This window comes from Olea europaea, chromosome 12 (genome assembly GCF_002742605.1).
Source record: "Olea europaea var. sylvestris chromosome 12, O_europaea_v1, whole genome shotgun sequence".
NCBI classification, from domain to species: domain Eukaryota; kingdom Viridiplantae; phylum Streptophyta; class Magnoliopsida; order Lamiales; family Oleaceae; genus Olea; species Olea europaea.
Window position 1 is genome coordinate 2,060,391 of NC_036248.1, and position 23,540 is coordinate 2,083,930.

The window sequence follows — 23,540 nt, forward strand, 5'->3', positions numbered from 1 at the left end:
AAGGTTAAACCAGCCAATTAAATTCTGCCATTTCTGCATTTCAGCACCTGTAAATTCATCTTTACAAAAAATCTGTGCAAGTAACATTTTTGTTTTAGGTAAGCTTTGCAATTCCATACTATACATGTTCAGTAACCACCAGCATGTTTAACCTGCTAGCATTATGTGTTTAAGTTCCATGACTTGATGTACATGTATCTTGCAAACAAGAGACAGGGAACCAGGGGCAGACCTACTTGAGGCCCAGCCGCCCCCACTTGATTTTCATATTTTCAGTATTTCTCCAAGTTTTTTTAGGTTTTCAGATTTTTTTTTGGTTTCGGCCCTAAGGTTTTTTGGTTTCGCCCCCATTGGACTTCCATCCTGGGTCCGCTACTGCGGGGAACATAAATTGAATGATAAAATGAAAGAAGAACAAGAACCTGGAAAGCGACAGAGGCCAAGGGAGCAGCCATTCCCTTGTAGAGGGCAAAGGGTCCCTCGTTGGCTAGAACTCGCCGTAGAATGCTAATGGCAGAACCCTTGCCAGTGTGCTGCTGCTGCTGAAGGATTCTGAGAGTATCAAGAGGATAACCAGCCACGACTCCAGATGTTCCTCCAAATCCTCCGGCCACAAATTCTTTTCCCCAACCGCTTGTAAGAATCTTTTCCCAGATATCCATTGTCTCAGCATCCTTCTTCGAACTCTCAGTTTTTTTGTTGCAATCCAATTTTCCCTTCTTGTGCAAACCAGGGATTTGGATTTCAAAGAAACAAGAGAGATGCTCTAGAATCTTGAGTGTAATTTGAAGTTTTGAGTTTTGTGGGATTAAATGTACTTAATTGAAAAACTGAATGATTACCATTTACAAAGCATGTGTATGGTTTAGAGATTAAATAGGTAGTGGAAGAATTAATATCGTAGAAAAGAAAGGAAAAATCTCCTGTTCCCAATGGAACTAAAATCTTGTAAAAAAAACAAATAATAAAATAAAATAAAATAATAATTGGGATAATTAGCAAGATAGGAATAATAATCAAGACTGATGTCCGTTACCCTGTTCCATAGTCAGAATTAGCTTGATCTCATGGTGTATGAACATGTATCAATCGATTAAGTGCTCTTTAATTATTCTATTTAGAGTCGCTTGGTAGACACTCATCTTAAGTAAAATGACTTTAAAATCTTTTAACCATTCTTAGCCCCCGTTTGATCCCCATTAAATTCAATTACATTACATTCCATTTTTTTCTCTCTTATTTTCAACTACACAAATTTTCATAAAATAATATTACACGTAAATCGAAAACTTTTCTTTCTTTTTCAACCACTCATTTTCTAAAAAATACGATTTCTCCCATTTTCATTTTCAGAAAATGGGGGCCAAATGAGGGCTTAATCTACTAATTTTTTGACGGCGAGGACAAAGATGAGATGAAAAATTAGTTGGGGATGGGAAAGTACGGTGACAAAAGATTGGGAGTAAATTTGCACCCTGCCGAAGAACGCTCTAAAATCCGTGATTGGCATGATTGGGAGCAAATTTGCACCCTTCCGAAGAACGCACTAAAATTCGTGATTGGCATGTCGAACTGATAATCAAGAAACGAGCAAGTGGTGGATGGAAAGAATAAATAGAAGGGCAATATCTAACCAACAAAATTTAGTTTGTGTTTGACAGAGTTTTTAACCTTTTTTTAATTGATTAAATGTAGTTCAACAACTTTTGTAAGATTCACAAATTTCTATTTGCATATTACTCACATAATTTGATAAGAAAGCATTACCAAAGACGTCCTTGATTTATGTATGGTTTTAAAATTAGCGATCAGCGAGAAAGTTTGTGTACTGTTAGGATAAATTAACACTTGAATTAAACTATATGTACCGAATCTTGTTGACCGAACCAATGCCCTACTCTCACATGCGCACGGGCCCCACACACATTTAAAAATTTCGAACCGTGGACCCCGCTCTCCTATTGTGAGCGTTTGTAAAAGATTAGGTAAGAAAATGGATGTAAGTGTAGCATGGTCCTTAACACTTTGCATATAAGCAGTTAATTGTTTATGTCTCAAAGAGAGGGGAAGTTTTTTAAATTTGATTTGAAAAATCAATCATATTTTACATCATCACGTATATGTAAATCATTATGTAAATTTATTATGTACATGTCATACAATCGATTTTTGTATGTGCTTCAGCCGAGACTCTACCTAATCGGTATTAGCGAGTCCAAAGTCTTTGATCGGGTGGATTCTGCCTCAATTCAGGCTAAATCGGATCTATAAATGGGCCTCCAATTCGAGTTAATTGTTCCAATGGTAACTGAATTTAGGTTCATGTCTTTGATTGGTCACTAAAATTCAAAATATCGAGTTTTGGTGACTGAATTTAGTTACATGTCTTCGACTGCTCTTTGAAATTTAAAATGTCGAGTTTTGATTATTGAACTTTAAAAAATATTATACATTACTAGAAAACATGAACCTAAGTTCAGTAAGCAATCAAAAATATTGACCTAAGTTCAATGATCAAACTTCCACATTTTAAACTTTAATGATCAATCAACTACATGACCTAAGTTCGGTAACCATCGCAACAATTAACTCCTCCAATTATGAGGAAATCATTGAAAATGACCTAATAACCAATGTGTATTTCCAAAGTAACCTTCGACCAGTTTTTAGAAAGAAAAAAAACGAAAATTGATTTTAAAGGTCAAAATCCCAAAATACCCCCAGACAGTCACTTTCTCATTTGCTTACAGTCGACCAAAACCAAGGAAAAGCCACGGTCGGTTTCCAGTCGGTCAGAGACGTTTTCAGTTCATCTCCGGCGACCTTCTTCTTGTTAAGGTAAATTTCGAATTGTTAATTAACTAGATTAATGTTTAGATTTTCATATTGTGTGTGAATGTTGAATTTGTGGAGGTTTTTGGAATGTATTATTGGTTATGTAGGTGTAGAATTATAAATATGAATCTAAATTGGAGAATAATAGGTGGATTTTGAGATTTGCAAGCTTTTTTCGCCGAAAATGAAGATTTTCTGGCGAGAGCCGGTTGGCCCAATTGTCATGGGCTGACTGTTACATTCAGCCCATGATTGTGTTTTGTTTTTTCATGAGTCAGCCCATGACTATTAAGCGGATCGACTGTTATGGTTGACCCAATAACAAATTTTTTTTTTTTTTAATTTGGGCTGATTAACAGTCGGCCCATTATTTGGGCTATTGTTTAGTCAGCCCATTGATTGTTAAGCGGGCCAATCGTAACCGCTACCTTTAGTTTTTTTATTATTTTTTTCTTACATATATTTAAGAATTTCATTTAAAATAATTTTAATTATTAGTTTTTAATAAAATAATAATTTATTTATTTGTCAAATTTAAATAAAAATTTAAATTTAAATTTGAATATTTATTTTTATTTCCTCATTTTTTATAAATAATAATTTTTCATTCTCGAATTTAATTAATTTTTAAAATTATAATATATAATAATTCTTTTAATTTAAAATTTAAATTTAAATTTAAAATTTAGTTTTATTAATAGTTTTTTATAAATAATATTTTTTTCGTTAATCGAATTTCATTAATTTTTGTCATTGTAATTTTGAATAATTATTTAATTTTAAGTTTCGTTTTTATTTTTATTAATAGTTTTTTATAAATAATATTCTTTTCGTTAATCGAATTTCATTAATTCTTGTCATTGTAATTTTGAATAATTATTTAATTTTTAAATTTCATATTTAATTTTATTAATTATTTTTTAGAGATAACATTCTTTTCGTTCATCGAATTTAATTAATTTTTGTAATTGTAATTTTTAATAATTATTTAATTTTAAATTTATATTTCATATTTAATTTTATTAATTGTTTTTTATAAATAATATTCTTTTCATTCTCGAATTTAATTAATTTTTATAGTTGTAATATTTAATAATTCTTTTAATTTTAAATTTAAATTTCATATTTAGTTTTATTAATAGTTTTTTATAAATAATATTCTTTTCGTTAATCGAATTTCATTAATTTTTGTCATTGTAATTTTGAATAATTATTTAATTTTAAATTTCATTTTTATTTTAATTAATAATTTTTTTAAAAAATATTCTTTTCGTTAATCGAATTTCATTAATTCTTGTCATTGTAATTTTGAATAATTATTTAATATTTAAATTTCATATTTAATTTTATTAATTATTTTTTGGAAATAATATTCTTTTCGTTCATCGAATTTAATTAATTTTTGTAATTGAATTTTTAATAATTATTTAATTTTAAATTTATATTTCATATTTAATTTTATTAATTGTTTTTTATAAATAATATTCTTTTCATTCTCGAATTTAATTAATTTTTAGAATTGTAATATTTAATAATTCTTTTAATTTTAAATTTAAATTTCATATTTAGTTTTATTAATAGTTTTTTATAAATAATATTCTTTTCGGCAATCGAATTTCATTAATTTTTGTCACTGTAATTTTGAATAATTATTTAATTTTAAATTTCGTTTTCGTTTTTGTTTTTGTTAATAGTTTTTTATAAATAATATTCTTTTCGTTAATCGAATTTCATTAATTCTTGTCAGTGTAATTTTTAATAATTATTTAATTATAAATTTCATATTTAATTTTATTAATAATTTTTTAGAAATAATATTCTTTTCGTTCATCGAATTTAATTATTTTTTGTAATTGTAATTTTTAATAATTATTTAATTTTAAAATTAAATTTCATATTTATTTTTATTAATTGTTTTTTATAAATAATATTCTTTTCGTTTATTGAATTTAATTAATTTTTGTAATTGTAATTTTGAATAATTATTTAATTTTAAATTTAAATTTCGTATTTATTTTTATTAATAGTTTATGATAAATAATATTCTTTTCGTTCATCGGATTTAATTAATTTTTGTAATTGTAATTTTTAATAATTATTTAAATTTAAATTTAAATTGCATATTTATTTTTATTAATTACTTTTTAGAAATAATATTCTTTTCGTTCATCGTATTTAATTAATTTTTGTAATAGAAATTTTTAATAATCATTTAATTTTAAATTTAAATTTAAATTTCATATTTATTTTTATTAATTATTTTTATAAATAATATTCTTTTTGTTTATCGAATTTAATTAATTTAGTAATTGTAATTTTTAATAATTATTTAATTTTAAATTTAAATTTCATATTTAATTTTATTAATTGTTTTTTATAAATAATATTCTTTTCGTTCATCCAATTTAATTAATTTTTGTAATTGTAATTTTAAATAATTCTTTAAATTTTAATGTTAATTTTAATACTTATTATCTTTTTTTTATATTAAGGAAAAACATTGACATTATTGAGAATATGGTAAAATATTTCACAGTATTAATGATTTTAATTACTATGAATCTGCGTGTTGCGTATTGTAGTTACAATTTCGTTCGCTTAATTTTCTGTTATTATACTTATTCTATTATCTCTTATATAATGTTCTAACACTTTGAATTTTTACAGGGATGAATTATCACATCGACGCAGAATTGAGACAGATGCCTAGCAAAGCTACGTGGAATAGTAGCTTTGACAGTTTCACTACGGTGTTAGAGCTGCTCGATGATCAGCATGTTGATATGCTGCGCCAGTCCTTCCTGTGGTCCTTGTACTTGTTGAGAGATCTGCAGTACTCGGGTCAGATTATTGATGCACTTCTATGTTGATTGTTGAGTCCAGTTGACGGCAATACCCTCCACTTCGCAATCGGGAGGCAAAGTTACTAGTTTTTCGATGTTCGAGTTTTCCCTGATCACGGGATTAAAGATTACGAACGATGACGCAGCTGGTGACGGGACTTAGAGAATAAATAGATTGCATGACACTTACTTTCAGGGACAGGGGAGTGTGCTTCTACCACAGTTGATCAATGCAATTAGGAGGTTTGACCAGATGTTAGACAGATTGAAGTTAGGCATGGTGTACATCGTTGAGAGCGTGTTACAGTGTCACTACAAGAAGACCGCGATCGACCCCTTCCATCTAGAGATTGTTGATGATATAGATCGTTTCAACGACTATCCGTGGGGCCGGAGATGTTTTGAGGATACCGTACACGTCTTCACCCGATCACACTCAAAGCCCAAGGGGGCCATGCGCAAGTACGACACTTATGGATTGCCCCTAGCGATACAGGTACATGATTAACATAATCAATGTTAAATTATTTTTCCTACTGAATTGGTATATAATAATTGTATGTGTTACAGATTTGGGCGTACGAGACCGTCCCTCTATCGGGTACCCGCTTTGCGAGGCGAGGGGAGACATACTACCCTCGGATGCACCATTGGAGAGCATCTCGAGCGGAGAGATGTCCCACTGGGAGACAGTTATCGGCTCTCCTCGATGACCCTCGAGTATTATGTATTTGTGGTTTATATTGTACGTAATTTAAAATTTGATTACATGATCATTAACTAATTCAAATGTCAATATGTCAGCTTAAAGTTATAACTGAGTTGACGTCGTCGATGGAGGAGGAGGCTCAAGGTTGTGTGAGTAAATTCGGCGTTCCGCTCACCCAAGACGACCAGATGTCCGATTCAATGGACGATCGAGATTGGTTGAGTGAATTGAATATAATTTATTAATTACCATTTTGTAGGAATAAGTAATTACGGATCAAGTTAATAATTCGTAATATTGTTGTTTGTGTAGGAGCGTGGTCCAGTTGATCTACGACCTCCGCCCCCCGAGGGCATCGCCTCCATCCCAGAGGATATCACCTCCGCTGCAGAGGGCATCACCTTCACCACAGAGGGCATCACCTCCGCCCCAGAGGACATCACCTCCGGCGACCCTGTCCAGGGACCTCCCCCGTAGATCTCCCGCACATAGTCAAAGTTTTGATGATCTGTATGCCCGTCTGAGTGGATTTATAGCGGAAAAGGTTAATGGGTTGCGTCGAGAGATGACAAATAGGGTCAACGATCTGGGAGGAAGGTCTAAGATTTGTCCGCTGATGTTAGAGTGCTTCAAGATGAGATCGAAGCACTTCGAGTTGATATAGCCGGCAGACGATGGGTTGACGGAGATGGTGACCGGGGGTGTGACAGGGATGGTGATAGAGATGGAGGTGATCAAGAGGGTAATAGAGATGGTGATAGAGATGGGGGTCACCGGCAGTTGTGATCCGATGATGCATTGGAATCTTTTCTATTATCCGTGGGGCGGGAGGGGATGGGAGGAATGGTAGAGGAGGTGGCAGTCCCCGGGGCTGAGGAGGTGGCGAGCCTCGAGATGGAGGAGGTGGCGGTAGTCGGGGTGGAGGAGGTGGCGATCCCCGAGGTGGAGGAGGTGACGATAGCCGGGGCGGAGAAGCGGGCAAGCCCCGAGATGGAGGAGGTGGCGAGCCCCGAGGTGGAGGAGGTGACGGTGGTCGAGGCGGAGGAGGAGAGGACGATCGTCATGACTGAGGCAAGCAAGTGTTCTGTTGACATGTAGGAGATGGTGGTCGACAAGAGGACGAGAGTGCCGTCACAGTACGTCGTCTCTCCCTTCACCACTGAGACGAAGAGGAGGAGGTTCGTCGACGGGACATACCCCAATATGTTCCAGGAGGTCGACCATGCCAAATGGAAAGCATTCGAGGCTTAGTGGTGAGCAATGTTGCTCGAATAAGTATTGTTTGATTTAATAGAATACTAGTACTCGTATAAGTTTCGTTTAACATTTTTTTCCAGCACCACCCGTATGATAGCTGGAAGAACGATATCGGACGCATACAAGTGGTTCCATGATATCACCACTCAGGGGGCTTAGCTCGCTAACGATGTAAGTGAAGTGTTATTGTTACTGTTTGTACACATTACATTTAATTTGTTAAATGAAATAATTATTTATTTCTTTTTCGTTTATGTAGCACATGGACTTGTTGCGCGATCGAGTTGAGAGATATCCACAATCATTCTACAAGCCTGGTCAAATAATACTGAACACCGAGTTCTTCCGTGCCGTTATCATTGAGTATCAGTAGCTCCAGCTTATGGTTAACGAGTATGTGCTGCCCGCATATATGCTTGAGTGGGTCATCGGGTTGTCACCGACTGTTGGGGAAAAGTTGTGGAAGGGCTGTACGCATATGTACATTCCAGTGATCGTCAATCATCACTGCATTGCACTGGAGATCGTGTTCTCTGAGTTGACGATATATGTATATGACCCCGATCATTCAAGTCTGACACAGGGGCAGCTCGAGCAAAACTTAGAGCCTGTGACTGTGATCATTCCTATGATCGCTAGATGGGCGAGCCTGACTGTGCAGGACAGAGTAGCTATCATGCGGGATAAGACGATGGCTATGCAGTCTATATCGTAAGTGTTTGTAATTTTTTTTAAAAATTAAATTGGAACCAAACTAACACAATATTGTTCATTTGCAGGGGCGACTGTGGCATTTTCGCAATCCAGTATATAGAATTTTTAAGTATAGCACATAAGGTTGATGAAATCAGCCAGTCATGGATACAGAATTAGCGAAATAAGTTAGCGTGAGACTTATTTGAATTTAATTGTGATCCATAAATTATTTGTAAATATTTTTTTGTAATTAATCTTTATAAAACTTTTTTGTGATTAATATTTGTAAATATTTTTTTGTAATTAATCTTTGTAAAAATTTTTTGTAATTAATTATTTGTAACTATTATTCGTAATTATTTGTGATCTCGAATAAATATTAAATAGTGTAAAAGTAAAGGGAAATATTATACATTGAACACATCAGTCTAATTGTCATTTAGGGGAATTTGACTAGTACAAAATTGACGAGTATGCCATATGGCTCTGCACCTGCCGCACCTACGCGATCGAGGAAACTCTCCGATAGATGGTATTCTAGATGTACTTGGACGTCCAAGACCACGCGGTTCAATTGCTAGTGGCAACTAACTATTGAACGGGAGAATATGGTCAGGAACTTCCCATTCGGCAGAGGAAATATAGTCTCAGCATATGCTGCTCTTCACGACTCAGTCGTGTAGTACAAAAGAGCATAATGTTCTCGTTACAAAGTCTCGATATATGGCCACCGTGACTGCATGCTCACATGGAAAACTCTCCAACTGAAATATCGTACAAGTGCATGTGTTATCAGTCAAATCAACCATGTATGCCGTATTACGTGCACATTGCACAGAGAAGCAAAACTCATCAAATACTTCCACATTCAACTTTCTCGCAATATCTGCAGCCTTGAAGAGTTTCTCCTCTTGAGCTGAGGCCAGCACACTGGTGCAACTCTGTGATACCGCACGTCGGTCATGAAACCACTGTTACAGCTTGTTACGAATGTTCTCAATCATTGCGAGAACTGATAACTCTCGATCCTTCTTAAACAATGCATTGAGAGACTACGCGTTATTCGACGTCATCATGTTGTATCGACATCTTGGAAAGTATGACCGTGCCCAATGTCCAATCCCCATGTTCGTTAGATACTCCCACGCCGCTAATGATTTACTTCCTATCTCGACCATGAACTTATTACACTCCTCAACACTATAAGCTTCGACTGCTCTCCTGAACAATGAAACGATGCTTTTACCCCGATACCTAGTCTTCAAATTACCTTGTATATGGTACATGCAATACCTGTGATGTGTCTCGGGAAAAACTTCAGCGATACCGTTTATTATAGACTGTCCCCGATTAGTTATAAAGGCAAGGTCTTCGACTTCGCCGATCACTTCCCTCAATTTAGAAAAGAACCAACGCATTGACAAATCATTTTCGTTGTCGACTATGCCAAATGCAAGCGGGTAAATTTGGATGTTGGGGTCTTGACATGTAGCAATAATCAACTTGCCTTGATATTTAGCTTTAAGAGTTGTACCATTGACTAGAATTACGGGTCGCATTGCATTTTGAAAACCCCAAATACATTGTTCGAGAGTCATGAAGAAATACTTAAAATAATCAACGCCCCCATCTCAATAAAAAATGCCGAGCCAGGATTAGTTCTCACCATGTTATGGCAATACCTGCCCAATTTAGCATAACTCTCCTCGGCTGATCCCATTAAATCCTCAAACACACATTCTTTAGCCTTCCAGACCTTTTGGTAGCTCATGACCACTCCATACTCTCGACGAACATCGTTAATGATGTTCGAAGGTCGGTAGATCGTCCGTGGATCCTGATACTTGTGCATTATCTGTCGACCAATAAACCAAGCTCGAGCTTGCCTGTGATCATTTCGATAAATTTTCACTTCGCAAGTATGTTCCCGTGCATATTTGCGAACTACAAAGCACTCATTCGTGTCCATCTTAGTCGCTCTCAAGTGCCAATTGCAATTGTCGTCAACGCAGGCAACTGTCAACAATGACTTGGTTGATTTCTTTACCTTGAACTCAAAGTTATATTTTAATGTCATCCGGTGCACAGCTTCCTGCAAATCTTTCTTGGTTTCAAATAGTTGCTCAACATACAAAACCTTATCATCGGGAGCCACACGCGAAAAATTGGAGGACGGTCAACTTGTTCCACCCCTTGAGTTCCCACCCCGCTCAGGTCTCTATCGGGATAAAGTAATTAAATTTTCATTTGTAAAATCATTTATATTTTCGTTGTCCGCAACTGTCGACGAAATTCTGTGCGCAACAGTGACTTCACGATCAGTAGCAACTATCTCGAGAATAACTACATCATTTGCAGGAACTATCTCCATTGTCTCCCAAAAATCTCGATCATTATTATCCGCTCCATCTGAATCTTCACGTTCACCTTCGACAACATCCTTCTTAACTAAAGTCACGCTAAGAATAGTCGGAGTCCTATGCATTTTATTCAATTCTAATAGATAATTCAATTCAGCATCATTAGTAACAAATATAGGTGGAATTGGAATGGACGAATCCCCATAATCACCGAATAAATATCTCAGTTGCATATCGTACTGAGAAGAATCGACATTCAGCTTATTTTGCAAATTCTGGTACACTTCCGCATATGATGTACTCTCTGTTACGGGAATTACAATACAACCACATATATCACTCGTCTATCTCCATTCCATCTATTATTTTCATTCAATTCGAAATCACCGAAATAACAGATCGGGATTATCATATCTGCATGACGATATAGAATTTTTAAATCAATTACAACAATAAAAATTCAGATATTTATTTATTTAATCAACTTGTAATTAAAATTATAAGACAATTGCCAAAACAGAAATTAATAATAAAAAACTCTTAAAACAGTCGAAAAAAACAATCGACCGTGGACTGTTTTACAGTCGATAGTCGGCTGTTAATTAGAAACAACCGACTGTCTAACAGTCGTCTGTCGCTGTCAGACAGTCGTCTAACAGCCGACTGTTGGCTGATAGATAGTTTTATGACAGTCGATTGTCTGCTGTCTAACAGTCTTCGTTAACATCCCACAGTTGATTGTCGGACTTTTTATTTTACGTATGATTTTTTATTTTTCTATGGTTCTAAAGAAAAAAATTATAGACCTGTTAAAAAAAATTTCTACTAAGTACTGTGTTATTTAACTACTCAAACGTACACTAATTTACTGAAATCGAAATTAAGCATGCGTAAATATACTTACCGATTTGAAGTAATTGATTTGAAAAAAAAATTGGCTTCGGCGTTTGAAAGTTTTTTGATATTTTGATGTTTAAGCAGATGAAAAATGGGAGTTTTTCTGTGTTCGAAGCTCGTTCTGCAGTTTTATAAGTGGAAAAGTGTTTGGTTTTCAATTATTAACTAAAATGGTAATAATGTCTTTTAAATTATCCAATATTTTGTAATTATATAATATATTTAAGGGAATCTTGGTCTTTTACCATTCAAGATGTTAATGTGATAATTTTCAAGTTTTTAAAAGTCAAATTGGAAATAAGAACCTTTGACTAGGTCAATTTTAAAAGTACCCCTCCAATTCTCAAGTCCGGACCCGCTCCCCGTAGATTTTCTGGTTAGGACTAGCGGAGGAGATAAGCTCAAAACTAGATAAGCTGACAGTACGCACGTTCACGCGCCGTCGGTAAATGGCATTGCTACTCTTAATATCTTTGACTCCAGAAACGACGTCTATTCTGTGCCCCTCTCCTTCTTCAACCTCATTTGCAATTGTGATACTATCAACGGTATCTTCTTCGAAGGCTCTCTTGAGGCCTTTTAGAAGCACTAGCGATTGGAGTTTGACACATGAACACCGCGGGTCATGGATTGTGTGCATGTCACCTGATGAAGAGAAGATGACTCGTCGTTCTCCTTTAGATTTCCAAATCGTAAGTCCCACCGCCGCATTTGTCCTTTCTGAACTTCAATCGCTATTCTGTCTTTTGCTTAGTTTTTCATTTTAGACACTACATTAATTGAATTGCAAGTTTAAATTTATCAGTGATACTTTTCACCTTTGTGGTAACTGGTAGATGAAACGGTGAAGAGAAAACAGAAAAAATAGAAATAAAAAACTGAAGAACAATTTGTTGGTTATTGGAAATTAATTTCCTTTGAAGATTAAACCCATTTTGAATAAGGATGTTAAATCACCTCGACATCATTGGATGTTTTAAATCGTCACAAGCCAAATACTTTTGGAAAACGAAATATGGGTAACCCTAAAAACATATGAATATGTGCCTGATAAGTGTGTTTTTACACACTTATTTAGCTCACAAACATGACTTAAACATGGACAAAGTAGTTGAATTATGACTTAATCTCGTTAAATTCATGCAATATAGATGTTTTTATGAAAAAGATGGAATTCAGAAGAAAAGAGCCAAAAAAAGGACCAAAATGGAACAAAGCAATAGTTCGGGGACTAAAGGTGCAAATATTGGAAAGTTGAACTAAAGTGCAGAACGAGAATGAAAATATGCCAAGTATGAGATTGAGGACGACACAAGATGATCGGAGGAAGAAAGAAGTAATATTTGACTGAATTGAAGAAAAGTGAAAGATGAAGGACTAAATTGCAATTAATCAAAAGATGAGCCGAGCAAGTGATCAAGGAATTGATTGACCCAAATGTCAATTAGGAGTCAATATTTGATGATGGAATAAAGGAAAGAAAGAAAAGAGATCAAGAAAAGAGAAAACGAAGTTCAGAGACCAAAACAGTAAGGTTGAAAGTTACAACCGTGCAGCCACACAGAAGGTTGCATGGATTTCATAGAGCCATTTCACTTGAACCATGCGGTCGCATGGTTTAACACCATGCGGGCGCATGGCTATAAAAACCAAAAAAAATTTTGAACCTGCGTTTTTAATTGAAACTCTTTCGAGGCTCCGTGAGGATATGATATAAAAGCCAAAATTCATCAGAAATAGGGGAGAACGTCCAGGGAGAAGAAAATTACAACTTTTGGAGGCAAGAAACACGATCTTGAAGCCGATTCCACAAGAATTCAAGCAGGTTTTCAAGGCTTTATTCAAGATTTTAAGAAAGTTTCATACGGGTGCTATTCTTTCAATTTATTAATTTCGTTTGTTATTCTGTAATTATGAATATTCTAGGCTAGGTTTTCAATTCACTAGGTGATCGATGAACCATTGTTTGTTAGTTTAATTCCATATTTCATGAATTTAATATAAAGAATCGTTTGAACAATTTGAATGGTTTATATGCATTGATTTTCTTCCGCAATTAGTGGTCAATGATTGTGTGAGTGTTGATGACTTATTTCTTACATTCGAGAGAAGTGGAATAGGTTCGGTAAGGTGTAAATCAACATAGGGTCCGATAGGGGATAGAGATATACCCCTATGCTTTATGCAATTCTCTAATTGTTCACAAAATCACATGCATTCTTGTATATTTGCATCATTAATAGAGATATAGGCTGGTGGTGTGCAAGAATAGGTCTAATATATATCGAGAGAATATGTTGGATAGATTTAGGAACATTCAATTGGCAAATTTCTATCGGGTCATTGATTTTATGAAATTAGGGTTTTTATAGCTTCAATTGGAGATTCGTGATCCTAGTGACTTTATTTTGATTCATTTCCATAAATTAGCTTTTGAATTTGCATAATTTCATTTACTTGAGTGTTTGAGTCGTTTAATTAGAGAAATTTCGAGATTAAGGTTTCTAATTGAGAAATTAGGGGTTTTAATTGAAATTAGGGCTTTTTGCATTTGGACCATATTTTCACTCAATTAGATTCGGTTAAGGCTAGATTATATAGAATTGAACTACTCAATCTCTGTGGGACGATATTCGAACTTTTAAAAATTCACTTTATTACTTGTTACAATCCGTACACTTGCGGTAGTTTTAAATCAAAAGAATTATTTCGTGAACAAGCCATAAAGGGCATATTTATAATACTCAATTAGGGTTAGTAAATTGCACAAATTTTCATGGACTTTATTGTAGGAGACCAATTAAGTCGTACACCTTTATTGGAGCTAAGAGAGGGACTTAATCGGACTCACGTGACTCAAGATCCAATAGTCATTTATACTCAGGTTAATTCTAGACCAGTTGAAATACATCTATTAATCCCGACTCATTTTACCAAAAAATTGAGATTGCATTCTCGAGTCGAGTGATAGTTATAGAAGCAAATTATGATCCAATTAACAATATCTTCTGATTCTTGTTCACAAGTCAACCTCCATTTGACCATCAATATGTTGAAATTCAAAAAATGATTATTTTGCCCTTCAACATGTATTGCCCTTTAAGTTCAATTTTCATAAGGTGAATTCGTTGTGATCAAATCACAATATAAAGTCGAACAATCTCATCATCGGACTACTGAGCTCAGGTTTAATTTGCCTATAGAAAATGTCTTGGAGTGATGATCGTCTCATCTCAATGATTAATAGATTCTGTTATCGCAAGTGTATGACCTCTAATTGTTTTGGCCCGATTTTCAAAGCACCGAGATCAATTGTTCAATTAAGACTTCACTCATTGGTACTTAAAAAAACTTGAACTAGCAATTAAAGGTACATTACTTGCTCAGGATTTAGGTGACTTGTTTGATAATCGAGTAGAGTTTCATTTTGAGTGGTCATGAATGAGTCATCTATGCTGTCCAGTCGAATGTGCATCAAAACACATTATTGTTCTTATTCCAAAATTTAGCAAATCTTAATAAGAACAATGCAATCTTATCAACATAAAGTGTCCAACTTTATGTGCTGATTGTGAACGATAGATTTTTTTATCACATCACGAATTGTGTCTTACGATACCCAAATTATCGAGCATACAATTTGTGACATCTTATATGATCATAGAACTTTAGATAATCGTTTCAAATTGTACCACACGAATAAGCAAACGTCAATTCATAATGTCGTTTTACAAAATACTACTCAAAAGAAAGGCATCAAACTAACAGAATTGAAAGAAATTTTGGTACAAAATCAAATCCATTAAAAGGATTTTGGCTTGAAATCCCAGCATTGTACTTGTTTGCCAATAGGGTTATAAGAACATGCATACTATATAGAGATCTACCTATGTGGGGAATAGTCTTTCTTATCAAACATGATTCACCAATTCTTCTGAAATTGCATTTGCTAGTTGAGTAGAGATTACATTATTTTTTACTTTTGAAAGAGATTGTTTTGATTTATTTTATATGTTTGTAGAAAAATTTTTGAAATAACTTTGGATATTAACATTTCAATTCAAACAATTTGTATTTCATAGAGCAGAAGGTATAATAATTCTATTATTCTACAACCTGTGCAAAGAAGAATATTGTCTCAAGTTATAGCAGAAATTATGGTGGACAAGTAGCACTTATGGCGCGTTTGATTGCACGCATTTTCCATGAAAAATGTGTTTTTTCCACCTAATTTTTTACTTTTGTCTTGTTTGATTGACAATTTTTTTCAAGGAAAATGTTTTCCTACTTTTGGTCACGTGACCACATTTTCTTTGAAAACAAGGAAAATATTTTCCTTGGGGGAGGGTGGATTTTATTTTCCAGGCAATTCAACCGTTTCAAAAATTCTCTCACCTCACGTTAGCATCTCTCTCTCTCATCTCTATCCACGTACATATCAGTGATATCACCGTCGTCTCTCTCATCTGCTCAACCGAACCAGGAAGAAGAAATCGACGACCCATCTCTGCTTCCATATCTGCCTTCGGGGTAATGGGAAACAGCAGTAGAGAAAGCGATCGAGAGCTTCTCATACCGGTCGCCGACTATGTTGACCACGATGATAACGTCTCCTCCTCCTCCAAGCCTTCTCCCTTCGCTTCCTCTTCTCACCTTCACTCTGGTCGCGAGGTATTTATTGTTCGTTATATTTTTCTTTTCTGGGTAATGAACAAATGAATCGCTCCAATTGATTATTCTGTGGATTTTACGATACTTACTACTCTGACTTCATTGACGGGTTATTTGTGAGATGGGTAATCATCTTTTGCCAATTGCTTAACCCAATTTGGACATAACCTTTTTTCGAGGAGGGTGCATTGGGGGGACGGGACAAAAACGGCAAAGGAGTGCTTGAAAATTTGGTTTTTCAATGGGATTATTTTGGTAACCTTGCAAAGGAGTGCTTGAAAATTTGATTTATTTTCTATCTTTAAAATTATAGATTGTCATTCCCTCCACCCTCTTCCTGGGGTGGGAGGGTGGAAGGACAAGCTTAGGTGATTTCGACCCTTGACTACCAGTTTTATCAGTATGTATGTGGCTATGCATATAGTTTTGTCCTCATTAGCTCATTTTGTTTTGTTTTAAAATTATAACTTGTCATGAGTTTTGTCCAGAAAATTTGAGGAGCTAGTCTTCTATATAACGTGTATCATTTTTGTAATGCCAGGGTGTACATGACAAATTGACTACAATGAGGTAGGCCTTAGAAGCTTTAGAGAGAAAGATCACAAACTTAAACAAAACTTTTCATGTTTCTTGCAAGCTCATAGGCGAACCAAGCTGTGGCGATACCATTGCGTTAGTTAATGAACGTTTGATGAAGAGGGCTTGTGGCAGGTTCATTCGTCTGTATATGCAGGTGTCTCATTCTTGCCATGTTTAACTGTTATTCTCGTTACACGGCCCAAATCCCATTACTTTGTTATTCTTTCTTTTTAGGTATCTGTGCTCTTCTTCTTCTTTTCTTTTGGGGGTGGGGTGAGATGTAATCAACAACATCATTAATTGGGCTGTAAATATTAAATGTAAGTAAACCTCTATGAGATAGGGGCCTAAAGTGAGTTTTTGAAGATTAGGTGGATGGTGGATTAGTACTACATGGATTGACTCCAGCCTCCTCTACAAAATAAGTCGCCTCCCTACCAAAAAAAGAGAGTAATTTCTCATGCCATATCTTGTGTTATTGAAATATGCCACCTGCTCTTTCTCTAGATTTGGATGGTACTTAATGTGGAAAGTATGAATGGTCAGCAGAATGTTGTTCTCAATCACCTTGATTTCGCCATACAAAGGTTTCTACGAAAGAAATTTCCTTTTCATTCTTATTTATTGTGGTTGCCTTTATCAAAAATAACATTTTTTCCTCTTACATTTGGCCTTAAATATTTTCACTTGTGATCAATGCAGCCTAAAGGTTAACGTGAGTCCTGCATCAACCATGGCAATTTCATTCAAGTTGAAAGATGGGAACATCATAAAGGTGATGCAGTCATTATCAAGGAATTGATTTTATCTCAGTCATTATCAAGGAATTGATTTTATCTCTCTTCTTGCTGATTATGACTTAATGTGTTGTGTTTTCTGCTCATCAGAATTTCCCAAATATGGATGCTTGCAGTGCTTTAAGAATTTTTTATCTCTAGATCAGAACACACAAGCTTTCAAGGAAGTGGCCATTATAAGGCATCCATGTCTTGGTGAATAGGCATTTGGGTTCATCACTTAATTTGTCACCCTCTAGAATTATTAAGGAGAGGAAGAGCTTTGCTGCGTTTATATCCCAACAAACCATCTTTACATAGCTGATGTATGCCTCTTGAACTCCAGTGACGTTATTAGCCCAAAAGTCAAACTTGTCTGTAAGGGAGGGAATTGAAATTGTTGTGTCTGGTGGTATGTCAATGCCCCAGATTCTATCTACATCGGATCCCAGAATTATTCAAGTCGATAGAAATAGACTTGACAGAAGCTAAGATCAAAGACATGAGATGTACCACTGTTTCTGTACTTCCTTTTATACTGAAAATTTAGTCATTGACATGTGCCCATGATTTGGCTCCAGTTGCAATCTAGTTCTATTTATATTTCATTTTTCGATTTTTGTAGAGTTAGATTGTACTCAGAACATAATGTAACAATTGTGGCATATGTATAATATGAGGAAGTAGATTTGTGCATAACTATAAACTTATTATTTTCCTGGCTAAAAAAAATAAAATCAACATGTACATGTCTATTTTCCCTTTCCTTTTCGTTAGTATGCATTTTAATATTCAATTGCATATGTAATAATGTATGGAGTTCAAATTTGAATTACGAATGGCAGTTGCCGAACCCAACTTAGCAAGTATATGAATTCTTTTTTTTTTTTTTTAATAAATCAGATTTCATAGAACGCGGCCACTATAATTTTAGCCAAGTCTCTATGAGTATTAATTTAAGATATCATAGGAAGCAATTTAAATTCTTTTGTATGTTGGAAAGATGATCAAGCGAAATATTGTTCTTGCATAAGTAGGCTTTTGTGATAAAAAGAAAGTCTTAAAAATTGATTGAAATTTTTCATGGAAAAAGTGACCATTTTTATGGAAAAAGTGACAATTTTCATGGAAACTAGTGGCTATCAAACAACAAAAGTTGGAAAAAATGACTATTTCCATGGAAAATAATGACTATCAAACACCAAAACATGGAAAAATACAATATTTTTTAGGTAGAAAGTGAAGTCAATCAAACGCATTTAATTGGCAATTTCCATGGAAATAATTTCTAGGCAATTCAATTGCTTGGAAAATATTTTCTTTCCATGCAATTTTCCATCTTGCAATCAAACTCAACCCTTAGATTATTCCCTTCTCTTGCCACAGTTGTAGAGTAGCAATGCAAATGCAATGCTTCTTTTACACCTGTGTTCAAGTTATAATCTTTACCGCTCCTGATAACCTAAGGCTCTCATCTTATCGTTGGCCATTAGCACCTTGCCATGAAGTTCTGTATATCATATAAAATGAGAGATGTTTAAAAAGAACCGCCACAATGATAACTGGGAAGATTAATTGTTTGGAACAGGAAGCGGTTATAAGATTTTAATTGGCCAGTAGCTTATTGGAATTCTCCAAATTGTTCCTGTAACATATAAGAATTAAGTTTCCACGTCTTTTACTGTGATTCAGAAGAAATTCCTCCATTAACTTGGTGAAAAAGGTGCAAAGGTGTAATTGGCTTGATTGTTTAGATGCATGCCGTCATAGTTTCCCTTTCTCTGCTGTTTCCCTCCCAATATATCAGATTGATCTATTTTTTGTATGTTTTAATTCCTGTATGACTGCCATTCTTTCTCTGTTAGTTTTCTGAAGGCTATCTGTAAGACTTATGGGAAAGCACTAAATTCGCTTGACCTGCAATTCAGACATCAAATGATCTCATTTATCCCTAAAAAAACTGTTTTTGATTTTTCCCAGGATGTCAGAATCAATGTGGATTTAAGATACATGCTGTGTATTTTGATAAATAATGTCCTGAATAGTGCGATAATCTGCAGTGCTATAAACTTAAAATCGATACTTATTTAATAGGGAAAACCTATCAGATTGGGTGATAGCCTTTTGGTTTTGTTTACTAGCATGGTAAGGTGGATATGGGACCCTAGAATTGCCTCATTCTCATGTTACTGCTTCCGAATCTCAAGATGATAATTTAACAGCTTTTACGATTACTTTTTATTTTTTTATCTTTTGCAAAGATCTCTATGAAATTACTTAGTAGAAACCATTCCAATGGCTGCTAGAATCTTGAGTGGGGGTATTAAGATCATCCATGAGTTAGTGGGAACAAGGTTTACATCATTACGTTTTCATTGAGATAATAATAATGAGTGATATTAGTGGTTACCTTTAACCTTTTGTACATATGTATTACTCACAGGGATGGATCCAAACCTTTAGTATTGTGGGGTCAAGATTTTAAAAATAACTTTTTTAAATAAACAACATAATATTAATGAAAATAAGTTTATATGTATTTTGACACTTTGAAAATGTCGTATAATTACATCATTATTAATATTATTATTAAATAAATTTTGCTATTTGTATAGTTTTGTTTATCATTTCATTGGCAAATGCTGAGCTAACATTGAGTAAATTAAATTGAATATAAAAATTAAATGAATTAAAATAAAATTCAAGTTTAGTTCAGAAAGTAAATGAAATTCAAATTTAAAGCAAATATAATTCGAAAGTAATTCAAATTGCATTTAATCCGTAACAATCCTAAAAAATTTACGTTATATTTCATGTAAGACTTCCGAATGAAACAATATAAATTATATTGAAAAATTTATTGTGCAAAATAATAATTAATTGAATTTTTTAAAAGAAAAAATGAGTTAGACGTCTTTTTTGATGCGTACGTTTGATACATATTTAACTATTTTCAATATCCGTTTGAACCATTCGATATGAAAACGATGTAGTTTTCGAAACAAACTTTTACATGGCATAGACGATTTGTGGATTCAGATAGCACATGATCGCAAACGAATTTTTAAAGTTAGGATATTATCGAAATTCTCAAAATACTAGTTTTAAACGCCCTACTTTAACATATCATAACTTTTGCTATAGTTGACCACTTCGCATGCCATTAATGAATAAAAAACTAGGCCATGAGCATTTCGAAATGGTATTAAGAATGCAATATCTTGATTTCATTTGGTATCCCGACGAGTGCATCAAAGTAGATTGTAAAAAAAAGACAAAAAAAAAAAAAAAAAAAAAAAAAAAAAAAAAAAAAAAAAAAAACGGGGGTAAAATCTTGTGGGGTCATTTGATCCCATATGGGTCCGCCCTTGATTACTCATTTAAGTTTTGGCATGTGTACCGTGGACGGCCATGTGAATTAAATGTGAAAAAAATGTAGCTAACAAATATTTGGTTCCCCACAATTGAGGGGTTAGTTCAGGCTTCGGTTACCATGGCAATAAGTTGACTCAGGGTAAGCATTGTTCCTCATTGATTGCAAACATATATATTCATCGATCTGTCCTCCTTTTCAGTTGATATTCTCATGTTACAGATAATTGAGCACCCCATGTGTTGTGAATCCCTTGGTATTGTGATTTTTATAGTGCTGTTTTGCTCATTTACCAAAGTTCTGTTCTACACAATTGTAACCGGAGTGGGATAGGCCAAAGCCTGGACGAAGGCCCGACATCTTCCCCCAATTCAGCCCGATGAAAACTCCATTACCACCGCCGATGCCGGCTGACCCTCCAGAAGAAGATGAGGAGGAAGAAGAAGAAAGGAAAGAGGAAGAGGAGGAAGACCCTGAAAAGCCTGAACAATAGCCCACAAGGATATCTTCTTTCGACATCCTACCATGACTAGTACCTGCAGCTTATCTATATCGATGACATACCACCATGGTATTAAGTTTAAAAGGAGATTATGAGATAATAGAAAAATGTCTTTTTGCAGGGCGTCTCCATTCGTTTTGTAGTCGAAATTACCTTTGTTTTCAACCATGTCAGTTAAAGTTACACCTAAGAATTAGTTAATATTTTTGGATATTATGGGTTTGTTATTTTTTGACAGCGTCTCTAACCTCATATAATATATTCAATAAAGCTAGATGTACGGATTGAATATCACAGAATGCTTACAGAATTTGTGAAAAATACTGATGTGGCTGGAGAAAAAGAGGGAAATCTTCTATGTTTGACCTCATAACCTGCCAAAGCCGACTTCATTATCTCCAAAACTGGAAGCCCTAAAATTGAAAATTGAAGTGGGGAAATTAGCTACTCCACTTCATCTCCGACCTCACGAGCACCGGAGCTGAGCATTGGCCGTTCGAGCGATCGACATTCTCTTCTCCAACCACTCTCCTGGAGGAGCTGATTCCCTTTTCCAACTAAGCAACTTCACTCTCTTCTCCAGTCCACTCAAGAGTTGTCTTACCCACATATGGAAATTGTCGAGTCCACTTTCTTCTCTAGCTTTTTTCTTTGATTTTTCCTTTGCAACTTTGGAGCACAATGTGTAGGCATCCCCGGTCAAAAAAATAAAAATAAAATTGTAGTATCCACTTACGCAATTTAAGCAACAGAAAACTAATAGCAACCAAAATTGTAGTATCCATTTGCTAGTGTCAAAATGGTTTACTGGACTCCCAAAATTGTAGTATCCATTTACAAGTGTCAAAATGGTTGACTGGACTCCACAATTTGAGAGATATAACAGAAAAATAATATAATACAGCAAGAAGATTACACTAGTTTCTCCCAACAATTTACAGAGAAAAGGGAATTACACTAGTTTCTCACAACAATTACATATTGAACAAACTTCAAAACGTTTTTCACAATTTACAGAGAATAGGGAATTTGTTTGATTCTCACAACAGTTGCATACTGAACAAGCTTCAAATCGTTCTTCAAAACTTTTTTGACCATTTTTCACAATTTTCTAAACTTCCTTCTTCACAACGTTTCACAGATAATATTGTTGTTGTGGGCTGAGTTTATTGTCGACGGTGGAAATCAGTTGGAGTTCCTGGACGAAGGTGAAGATACCTAGTTGTTGTGGACTGAGTCGACCAAGAATGTGGCGTTTGTCGACGGTGTTGAAGATGAAGGACCCGATTTCACTATGCTTTTGGTGATTGCAAATCTGGCCACATTTAAAATTGTCGTCGGAGGTTGAGAAGGATGGTGGCACCGGTCGGAAGTTGAAAGAGGCGTGATTCTAGTGTTCCCAATTTCAGGTGGAGAGGCAGACGGGAATGAAATAAGGAAATCACTGGAGACGTTTGTTTTGTCCATTTGTTTTTTTTTTTTTTTTCCATTTTTTTTTTTTTTTTTTTTTTTAATAATCCTCAACTGCCACATCATTCTGTGAAGACTCTGTAAGGAAACGTTCTGTACATCTAGCAGCACCCAATATATTCCTTTCCTTTGTTGATTATGGACTTGTTTTGTTATGTCTCGTTATATCCCATTTTCAGACACTCGGATGACGAAATTCCAGATACGTAGTTGCATCTAGTTTCGAGGAAATAAGCATTGACAACAAATTGGGAAATACCTCACAAAAAAGGGTTACATTTGCCAGTTATATATTGTTGTTGAACATTTTGTAAGCATACATAAATTTAATCCAGCAGTGTTTTCCATGTCTGCAAACCCGCTCTCTCTTAATCTGGAGTATCATCTTTTTAATTTCCTATAAAATGGATACGAAAACGTCTATGTTTTCAAAATTGCTAAGACCCCTTTATCCTTTTTAACAACAAAGCACAAGGCATATGCTAATCCAAACGCTCAGAACAAATTGAAACTGAAGCACGAAAACTTAGACAATCAACAAAAAGGCTTCCAGAAAGGATCAAAGCCTCTCA

The 23,540-nt window shown here is 34.7% G+C and overlaps 2 protein-coding genes and 2 long non-coding RNA genes across 4 annotated transcripts in view; 3 read left to right on the plus strand and 1 right to left on the minus strand.

Annotated features, from left to right (window-relative positions):
* The window catches only part of LOC111405144, a 1,082-nt gene extending 659 nt beyond the window's left edge, over nt 1-423 (plus strand). The window contains exon 3 of the long non-coding RNA XR_002704743.1: nt 331-423. This is a non-coding gene — a long non-coding RNA (uncharacterized LOC111405144). The remainder of the gene's footprint in view (nt 1-330) is intronic.
* The window catches only part of LOC111405143 (mitochondrial arginine transporter BAC2-like), a 2,050-nt gene extending 1,205 nt beyond the window's left edge, over nt 1-845 (minus strand). The window contains exon 1 of the mRNA XM_023033903.1: nt 423-845. Within this exon, the coding sequence (XP_022889671.1) occupies nt 423-662 (240 nt within the window). The 5' untranslated portion in view covers nt 663-845. The remainder of the gene's footprint in view (nt 1-422) is intronic.
* Nucleotides 846-12,232: 11,387 nt separating this feature from the next.
* On the plus strand, nt 12,233-21,709 carry LOC111406916 (troponin T-like). The gene is made up of 3 exons (XM_023036277.1): nt 12,233-12,289; nt 17,809-17,811; nt 21,322-21,709. Exons 1-3 carry the CDS (start codon nt 12,236-12,238, stop codon nt 21,487-21,489), a joined length of 225 nt encoding a protein of 74 aa, XP_022892045.1. The 5' UTR covers nt 12,233-12,235; the 3' UTR covers nt 21,490-21,709.
* On the plus strand, nt 16,939-17,618 carry LOC111406917. The gene is made up of 3 exons (XR_002705000.1): nt 16,939-17,001; nt 17,355-17,434; nt 17,550-17,618. It is a non-coding gene; the product is annotated as an uncharacterized LOC111406917 (long non-coding RNA).
* Nucleotides 21,710-23,540: the final 1,831 nt, after the last annotated feature.